Genomic DNA, 10,637 nt, shown 5'->3' with positions numbered 1-10,637 from the left:
CATTTTTGAAATTCATAACAATTATTATAAGAACGACGACTGTATTTTTCAACTTACTTGGATAACTGATACGTCTATATCCGATGTTTTCAACATAATTGTGTCTATTTTGATGATTCTTTTTGCTCGATAGACTACTTTTGTATTTATTCCATAATAATTAAAGTGATTGTCCCGATTAAGAACAAATTGATTTTTTAATGATTCTATTTTCTGGAATTATCAATAATGGTAAAAATGCTTGATATATTTTAATGAAATTTCACACACAGAAAGATAATATCCAAGATGTACTCTGTATCAAACAACGCATGATGTAGCTAGTCTAAAATGAATTAAAAGAAAAGACAAACTGAAAATAAATGTTGATTTCCATCTACATCGTAATTATTTGAGATAGAAGTACATCTCTATTCTTTTTGGTCCCTATACTACAAGTATTTTCATTGTATTCTATAATTTTGTGACCATAAAATACAAATTATACTACGTTGAGAATCGCTATACCATTCCTGAAATACAGCAAACATTGAGAAATAGTTTGTCAAAGCTAGGAGAATTCATTGCTGCATAAATTTAAAGGGATTTGTGTGTAGCACAAAAGAGATGTTGATTAAGTATCATAACATCATAAGACATTCTAAGCAGAAGTTTGACAGATCAACATAAGGGAATGCGAAATACATTTACTATTCGAAACACGTTCTACATACTGTTATATGTTGGAATCAACTTGCGTGTGTTTGTGAAGTTTGCAAACAGAACTTGGTTCTGCGAGTAAGGTTACATCAAGTGTAAACAAAGTTAATTGTATAACGAATGGTAAAACTGTATAATTAGTTAGTTGAAAAACACTGTCGCCCTGAAATGTCTGACTAGGAAAGATTTGGTAATGATATTTTATTACTCACTATGTAAAAAACTCGACAGTCCACGAAGCGTAAAACACGCGCATAAAAGTAATAATACTGATATACTTCTAATTCAAAGACATTTGTAATATCACATACAGACATCTGGAAACATTTTCACGCTTCGTTCACTGTCAAAGTGTGCAATTCTATGTACAATTCTACTTATATTCAGTCGCTTTATCACTTTATTAGCGTCTAGATTGCCCTGTTTACGCATTATCGTTGTGACGACGTCGTCAGATGTCGTTAGCATCACCCACGTAACCCTCGTCGGGGCTCTCCGAACAAATATCTGCGGCGCATTTAGCGTTCGACACTTGTGGCAAAGGCTTTAAAACATTTTCGGTGCCCTCACCGGGCATACGAGCGTCTGTGGTTTGTGTATCGACACACCTTGTTTCCACTTGATAACACCTGCCAGGAGCCTCGGCTACACCGACAGGCACCATCACTGCGCATGTCCCTTTAGGATTCACCCATGATGAGCAGGCTTCCGCTGGCGCACAACACTGTACTGCAGGCTCCGTTTTGTAACCTTCCGGCGGGGACGGAACAAACTCCTCGTTATAGTACACTGTTCCATTGCCCACAAAAGCTATTTGTCGGTTTCGTGGCACCGGATATCCGTCTAGAGTGCGTCTCACATTTGTCGCATTAAATAACTCGAAATTTGCACACGTAGGTGGCGTCGCGTTGAATTCCATGTCTTTAGCGAATTTACATACGAGTTTTTGTCCTTTCGATCTATTGTGTGGTAACGTTTGATAGAATGGTCCAACGACTGAGTAATTCGTCATCATTGGGGGTCGACATGGATGCTTAGGAAGACCATAATCATAAGGATAACCATCGCTATCTAAAAAGCAGCCAGGATTTAAATGTACATCAGCAGAATGTTGGTACATATTATTTAAAGTATTTTGTGGTAAATTAACGTTATTTAAATTCTGCTGGTCCTGCCACGTGACCTGTCGGGGTATTGTCGGAGCAGTGAAAGCGGTTTCCTCTTCAAAGCCCTCGCTGTTCGCGGTTTGCGTTTTGTACACAGATAACACTGTGTTCTCATTTTGAGTATTGTTAGCGACTGTTTCCGCGTCGCTAATTAGGTCAGGATTCCTGTCGACAAAGCCTTTCATATTATTGCTTTGATACACATCGCTAGACTCGTAATCACGATTTGTTTGCACTGTGTAGTGCAACGCGTGATGAGAATGTGCGTTTACAATGAGGCTGCCATTGTTTTTAGGCATTGTGCCATTACTTCGATTGGAAGGTAAAATTTGATTACACAGAGCTACATCTTTACCGCTCTCTTTCTTTTTACGACTCTTAGTGTCGGTTTTGAATTTTAATAAAACTACAGCTATTATAGCTATTAATAATACAATAATAAGAAATACTATTGTAACTATAACCACTAAATGTCTTTGAGGAAACGTTACCACAATAACTACAGGTTCCTCCTTTACTATAACTCTAAGCGTATAATTGGCACGTGATTTTCCCGCTGGATTTTCTGCAACGCACGAATAAGTTCCATTGTCGTCAGTATCAATATTGAATATGTATAGCTCACTCTTTTTGTCCGTAACACCGTTCTCAACAAAGTACACATCATGGGAGTCGGTCGACATGCTTGTATAGTTGTGGATGATTTGCCCTTGATACAACCATGTTATTTTTGCTTCAGGTATAGCTTTAACTAAACATTCGAGAGTAATATTACTACCCATATTCGTATCTAGGAACACAGACGTAGGAGTCATTTTTGGTAAGCAAGCCAATTCAAGCTCGGGAATACTTGCTATTGTACGTTTCCTTAACCGTTCAGGAAGAGAGCAAATTGGTTCGACGGCATGGGGCATATTGAAATTCAACAACCAACTATGTAAATCTCTCAAATGGCAGTCGCAGTTCCAATTATTATTTTGCAAGTCGATTCCTCGCAATGTATCTGGAAATAAATTCTCTCCTTGAATGTTTGATAATCTGTTGCCATCCAATCGTAGCCATTCTAAATGTTGTAGCCCTGAGAAGGCTTCTCTTTCTATAACTTCGATCTTGCAATCACTCAATTCTAATGTATTCAAATAGTTCAGCTGTTGGAAGCAGTGGGTTTTTATACTTGTTACAGGATTGTTATTCAAAGATAATCTCATTAGAGACGGGAAATAAATGAAGTTTGTCGATGGTATGACAGTTAGATAATTATTAGATAAATCCAATTCAACTAGATTAGCGAGACTTTTGAAAGCATGGTTATCTATTTTCTGTAATTTACATCTTTGAAGATAAATCTTTTGCAAATCGAGTAATCCGAGTTTATGAAACGTTTCTTTTTGTAAGACTTGGAGATCGTTGCCCGAGAAGTCTAGCACTTGAGTTTCGGAGTCTAGCGCGTTTGGGATCGCCTTTAATTCTTTTTCTACGCATTCCACGTATCTTTTCCCATTCTTCCACTTACATACACATTGCGATGGACACGCTATTGCTGGAAGCAATAGGCAAGTTGTGCACAAGGCTATCAGCCGTACGTCTAGACTCCTTTTAACTTTCATATTGCCTCAGGGCATTAATATTTCAATGAAGATCCGGACCATTATCTGAAACAAAATGAAACAAAAGTTGATTAATGGCGATATAACTTGTTAATTTTATATTTACAATGTCCGATATGTCAATGAATTAATCATTGTTTTATCATTAAACATTAATCCTATTATTCTGAGTATTTGTTGCCTCTTAATCCACGTGTGATATCGATCTTTTTTTAGGAGGGACTGTGTAAGTAGGGCAATATAGAAAAAACATGGCAAAAATTGTATTTCAAAATTACAAGATTCGTGACATCGCAATTTAACGGAGTGGCAAATTAAAAGTACCTAGGTATTTGGACAGTGACGAGGGTTGGAAATGTTTGTTTTTATTTTAATTTCGTCTGGCATCTCGCGTTCTGCGTTAAGTGTCTACCAATTGCTCATGTCACTGTATCTGTTAAACTTTACATTTTCGCAAAATGTGAACTATATTATGTATGCTGTTGCATTATTTATGTGTATCGAGCGTCTGACCCATTTTATTCCTCTCCACGATTGTTTGTACGAGCCTTATTGCTACTATCTCCCGAATCTTTGTATACGCAGGCCTTTTCTCTGTGTCCCCGACGAAAAATAGCACCACAACAACAGACTGCTGAATAATGAATAATATTACCAGGAATATGAAATAATATAATTTTGCCCCTTAAAACAAATTGTTGGTGAGATATCATATCTTATTAGCTTAGGAAATTTGCCAAATGTGGGTATGTAAAGAAATAAATGAGATGTTTTTAAGAACGTTGAATAATGAAACATAGCAAGTAAAATGAAATATCTTCACGTCTATATCATAGATAGGATAATATAAAGTTAAATAGAAAATTATCAAATAAAAACTGTTGATAATAGGCGATTATAATTATGTTCATATTGTGCAGAAAGAAAATGTCTGATTGAAGTTCTTCAAATAATTTTTAAGGTAAACCATAATTAAAGTGTCAACATACAAAACGTATAGACATTGTTAAAATTTAAGTACAGTCAAGCATCAAGAAGAATTTGTAAATACCAAACGTAGACATAGTTAGCAGAAAGTAAATACTAACATGAATAATCCATTATAGGCCTCTTTGAACGCAGTAGCACATTGTTAAATAATGTCTGGATTACTTTGTGTCTGAGAGCATGAAAGTTTTAGCTCTACATACGAGCAGTGGATAAATCTCTCCAATAGACATTCCAAGTATTTGTCATTAAAAATAAGAAATACTTGGAATGTCTGGAAATACGAAACGATTTCTTTTTTCTATATTTCTGATATTATTACATGGGTGAATACTGTTTTTTAAACAAATATTACAAAGGAAAGACTTGTTTTTTTTATGTAAATTACTTTGCCGGTTACAAAAATATTTTATATAAAGAAAGTTCCATTATAAGCGATTAAACTAGAACATATGTTACGCGGGTAAAATGCTCCAGTTTGTTATAAATTGGTATTTTACTTACTTGTAGTAGACTAAAAATGATATAGTTCAAAAAGAGTATCTTTCTAGATGTTTTTTGAGATAAACTTTGTAAATGGTCATTTGTGAAGATACCTTGTCTCGCCTTCTTCAGCAGCCAAACAGCTTGCTTTTTACAAGGTGTGTTTTGGTACAAGAGTAAAATAAGGCAGTGAAATTATAGGATAAGTGGTATAACATCTTAGTCCTTCGGAATGACAATGATTGAGAGGTAACACAATCATCATTTAGTGACTTATAATTTATATATACCTGTATATAAGCGACGGTTATAATAATAATCTCAGGACAATTCACACAGCGCCATCTAGACCCAAGTTAAGCTAGCTAAAGCTTGTGTTATGGGTACTAGATAACTGATACATATACATAGATATATATATATTTTGTAAATACATACATATTATACATAGAAAACACCCAGACCAATACAAACAATCATACTCATGAATACAAATGTTTGTGCCGTGCGAGGAATCGAACCCGCGACCACCAGTCGTAAAACGGTGTGCCAGACCGCTAGACCACCGAGGTTATCACTGTATACACAAGATGTTGTAAAAATACAACTTTTAATTACTAGTCTGAAAGAATTTTACTGGTATATGTGTTCACAATAACTCCCTATCGTAGTTATAGTATCACGTTTGAGCTTCTGTTAAGAATTTGGAGAAAAATGAAATTGCCTTGTATTCATTTAAATTTTTTTAACAACTGCGCGAACACATTTAAACTAACGTCAATTGTTAATACGATTACAGTGTTTGAGTTTGTAAACGACATAGTTGTGAAGTTACGAATATCTTAATTACATTTTAGAAATACTTGCTTCCGTACTCCATACGATAATTATTTTTTATATTTTCGGACTACTCTGATGCTGTTGGCCGCAGCTGGCCTTTACAGCTTCACCGGACGATAGGGGACGTGTGCAGATGGCACTCCAAACCCGCGGTTGGACTTATGGAGCGGCTGAAGGCCAACTCCCGCCTGACGGATACGACTTTAGTCTGAGTACACCGCTAGGAGTTCGAACATTCGAAAATCTGTCCGTCCGTCGTAAATTCGATTCCCGTTTGAATTGGACGGGGTTTCGATCGGACTATAATTATGTTATGGTTTTTCTTGCTATTTCTCAAAAATTGAGAGGAGCTTGATGCTTGGTAGTTTGTGGTGCCCACAGAAAATCACCATACCCAAAAAAAGTTGTAATCTTGTTGGCCGTCTGCCTGTTTGATGTTCCAATTATATAAAGACATATTCTATCATTTGATGAATGAAGACATTTCATTTTAAATCAAATATATCTGATAATATACGTGTATATATAGAGAAAGGCTCCGAAACCTCAGATCGTGCTCCCAAAGGGAAACGTTTGCCGTTCTACATACCAATTACGCTGTGCCAACACGCTATCCAAGAAATATATCACCTAAATTTGTACAGTTATAGTACAATTGTAGGACTTTGCGCATGGTCTGGCCGTACAATTAATTTATCATGACTCTGAGTTTACTAATAGCCCCAACTCGTAGGGTCCTTATTATATAAATGAAATGAAATGTATGTATGTCCGTGGACGCTTAGAAATATGATACCCATAATCACAATCGACTTAAAATGAAAACAAATAAAACATACAATGAACAAAACAATAAATAATAGTAATAATATTTCAGGACGATTCACACAGCGACATCTAGTCCCAAGCTATGCAGAGCTTGTTTTATGGTTACTAGATAACTGATATAAATACAATATATTTTGTTTTTTGTAAATACATACTTAATATTATAGAAAAACCCAGATCGATATAAACAATCGTACTTATGAATACAAATATTTGTGCTGTGCAAGGAATCGAACCCGCTACCATCGGACGTAAAGCGGTGTGCTAAACCGCTAGACCACCGAAGTCGTCAATAGTACTAATAATTAAGAAATAAATATACGTATTCATATAAAGAAAGAGTAAACAGAAAAGAAATAAAAATGTTTGTACCATAATGTTTTATATGTATAAACCGAAGTGTGTGTATCATTTTATTAAATCATACGTACATGATGGTGTGTGCTTAAGCTGTATGTAATAATTCTGTTGCCACGTAGTTATAAATAAGAAAAAATATTTTTCCATTGTTGACGTTTGTACCATAATATTTTATATGCATAAACCGAAGTGTGTGTCATTTTATTAAATCATACGTACATGATTGTGTGTGCTTAAGCTGTATGTAATAATTCTGTTGCCACGTAGTTATAAAGAAGAAAAAAAAATTTTTTTATTGTTGACGTTTGTACCATAATATTTTATATGCATAAACCGAAGTGTGTGTGTCATTTTATTAAATCATACGTACATGATTGTGTGTGCTTAAGCTGTATGTAATAATTCTGTTGCCACGTAGTTATAAAGAAGAAAAAAAAATTTTTTTATTGTTGACGTTTGTACCATAATATTTTATATGCATAAACCGAAGTGTGTGTGTCATTTTATTAAACCGTATGTACTTAAGCTGTATGTAATAATTCCTTTGCCATTTAGTCATAAAAAAGAAAAAAATATTCTTAAATGAAATATGGTGGAAAATATACGGGAATTATATTGTTAAATAAAGTATTTCTATTTCTATACAGCTCGGAGTTATTCATTGTGTATAAGCACCCACCAAACAGATCTGTGCTCAGCATAATACTGCAGGGCCTCTATCGCTGCAGTCCTAATATATAATCACTGCACAATTTGTTCTCCGTTCCTATAGGAATAATAAAAAAAAGTGGATTCTTTTCCATTACAAAATAAACCACCATTGTAATATATATCTGGTTTCTTGACTAAGTAAGCTGTAAGGTTTTATGGAAATATGGATTTCAACAAGTTTCAATAATCAAAATAGGCTATTTTGCGTCGTCATACCTAAACAGGTTTGATGAGTCTTTTTAGAAAAGAAAGAAAGAAGGTGACATTGTTTTTTTTTTCGGACTCTTTTATAGATTCACCATGTTGAGCCAACAAGCATATCTCCTAAATCCACATTTAAACGATTTTATCCAGACGAATGCATAGAAAACGGCTAGTTATACAATATAGTCACACAGATAGTGATGTACGTATAATTTAGTTGAAATTTCAACCTTAATTCTATCACAGTAATACCTTCTATCCTGTGGCGAAGATTAACCGCAAACGGCAATCAAAAATTAAAAAATTCGAATGGCAATCTTTCGTCCGAGCCAGACCACGTGTTCTGTTTCATTTTTTATTGATACCGACCTTTGACGAGTTAAATATTCATCGTTCATACTACCAGTATAGGTATTACTGTATTATTATGTATTACAGAATATATATTTTAAATAAAAATGCTCTATGTTAGAAGATTTTCTGATGGCCTCGGTGGTCTTGCGGTTTAGCACAGCGCTTTATTTGTTATGGTTGTGGGTTCGAATCCTTGCGTATACAAATACGTGTATACATGAGAATGATTATTGCGTATCGTTATTTATATTATGTATATAATAATAATACACCTGGACAATCCACACAGTCACCACAACACAAGTCCACACACACACCAATCCACAAGTCACCTAGTCTCAAGAACTGATATAAATATTACGATATTTTTTTTTTGTAATATGCGGTGAATTTATTTTATTTTAACTAGTGCTAACGCTGCATTTTAAGTCTGAGTGGTAAACCTAACGCTCTCAACTTTAGTCATGTCAAGTATCTAATCAGTATTAGTCATTATTTTTTAATTTCTTATTATTCATACTTCTATACCAATATTATAATTGCGAAACTATAACTGTACATCTGTGTTTGTATATTACATTATCAAGACTATATAGCTGTGTAGATGGTAATATAAAGAATCTAAATATATATAACTCAAAGATGACCGACATAGCGATCTATCAACGCACAGCCCAAACCACTGGACGGATCGGGCTGAAATTTGGCATGCAAGTAGATGTTATGACGTGGGCATCCGCTAAGAAAGGATTTTGGTTAATTCGGCCTCCAAGGGTATAAAATAGGGGATGAAAGTTTGTATGAAACTTTGTCAATTTTAAACCGATCGGGCTAGATTTTGCATGCATAAGCTAAGCTAGCTAGCTAGCAAGAATTTTGATAAATTCCACCCCAAAGGGATAAATTAACGTGAAGAAGCCGCGATCAAAAGCTAGTTTCATATAAAAATACATTGTAACACCCTGATAAATATTCTATTATTTCGGTCTATTTTCTGTCATAATAAAAAGTTCTAATCTACTATTATTAATAAAATTAGCATTTTAAATTAGTACAGTACAATAGTAACATTAAAGTACTTAACTAGCTAACCTAAGTACCTTTCTATACACTTGAAACTTGGACCTTTTACATTAATGCTTGTAATCCTATTAGATTCTCGAAATCCTTTTCGGGTTTAACGTGAGCCGAATGAATGAATCACTACTTTAGTTCAGACTTACATAATCCTAGTATTATACTTACTTATTGTGAATGACATTTCATTAACTTTAGGGATTATCATACTAAAGAAATCCATTTAAATAACACTTATCTCGCTTATGTGAAATTTGTTTACTTTATCAGAAAATTATTATGAAAGAGTTTTACCTTCTATTTTTTTTTCGAACTATCCTAATTTACCACAGTTAGCCTTTACAGCTTCAATCCTTTATTCAAATAAACTTAATTTAAGCACTTTTGAATAGTCATTGTTGCGGGTAAATGATACGATGTTGTTGGTAGAGTCGATGTATATTATAGATGATAATACATAGACTGATAATAATCAATATTTCTATGTATATATGTACATAGAAATATTGATCTTATATACTAATTGACAATAGGAAAATGTAAGATGGGATGACACAGTTTGGACACAGCAGTGCTTAGTAGACAATATTGAATTTGTCTTACTAGGCATTATTAAATGCAATTATTATTTAGATGTATCTGGTGACTGTGTCCCATAGTCATAACAATTTTTTTAATCTACCGCTCTTTCGGAAAGCTATCTCATTACAAGAAGATTGAGCAAGAAACTTATGTGTTGCTTTTTTAAATAATCGTTGTAGGTTAAAATTTTCACGATTATAATTAGCACTAATTTTTAAATTTTTAATTTGAGTGCAGAGTCATTATTAACCAAGGGATGAACTTATGGAGTAGTTGAAGCAGAACTCCTGTGTGACGGACACCAATTTAAGTCAGATAGCACCACTAGAATTCGCCTCGATCCAGGGCGTTGTAATTACGATTCTCATTACAATAAGAGAGGGGATCTGTTGGATAGGTATCTCATGTGTCGGACAAATGTAATATCAGGTAAATGTGTGAAGTATAAGTTATAAAGTTTTATCGCAAAATATATACAAATTCATGAACAAACAAATATTAATATCTTTATGTAAGACGATTTGTATCGCGCGATCTTCTGCACTAACTTTCACATCTTATTTCCACCCTTTTCAGATTATATTGGGGATAGCCGACGGATATAACGTTAATATATTACAATTGTACAACTAAGAACCTAAAATTAAAAAGCTTAAAAAAATATAATATGATGACTAAAATATATTATTAAAAGGGGTCCCTTTAGGCAACGTTCCGAAGATACTGGCAGCATTCCCTC

At 34.1% G+C, this 10,637-nt stretch overlaps 1 protein-coding gene across 1 annotated transcript; it reads right to left on the bottom strand.

Moving 5' to 3' along the window:
• Positions 1-1,150: 1,150 nt before the first annotated feature.
• Positions 1,151-3,472, bottom strand: LOC131841351 (uncharacterized). The gene has a single exon (XM_059189672.1). The coding sequence runs from the start codon at positions 3,470-3,472 to the stop codon at positions 1,151-1,153; it is 2,322 nt and encodes a 773-aa protein (XP_059045655.1).
• Positions 3,473-10,637: the final 7,165 nt, after the last annotated feature.

Source organism: Achroia grisella, unplaced genomic scaffold (assembly GCF_030625045.1).
Source record: "Achroia grisella isolate CSIRO2021 unplaced genomic scaffold, CSIRO_AGI_Agris_v1 utg1589, whole genome shotgun sequence".
Lineage (NCBI taxonomy): Eukaryota > Metazoa > Arthropoda > Insecta > Lepidoptera > Pyralidae > Achroia > Achroia grisella.
Note: the sequence above shows the minus strand (reverse complement) of the source record. Positions and strands in the feature narration are given on the sequence as shown.

Bases quoted from the DNA above. Each gene is read 5' to 3' on its own strand.
- LOC131841351 (XM_059189672.1), bottom strand. From the start codon at position 3,472: ATGAAAGTTAAAAGGAGTCTAGACGTACGGCTGATAGCCTTGTGCACA.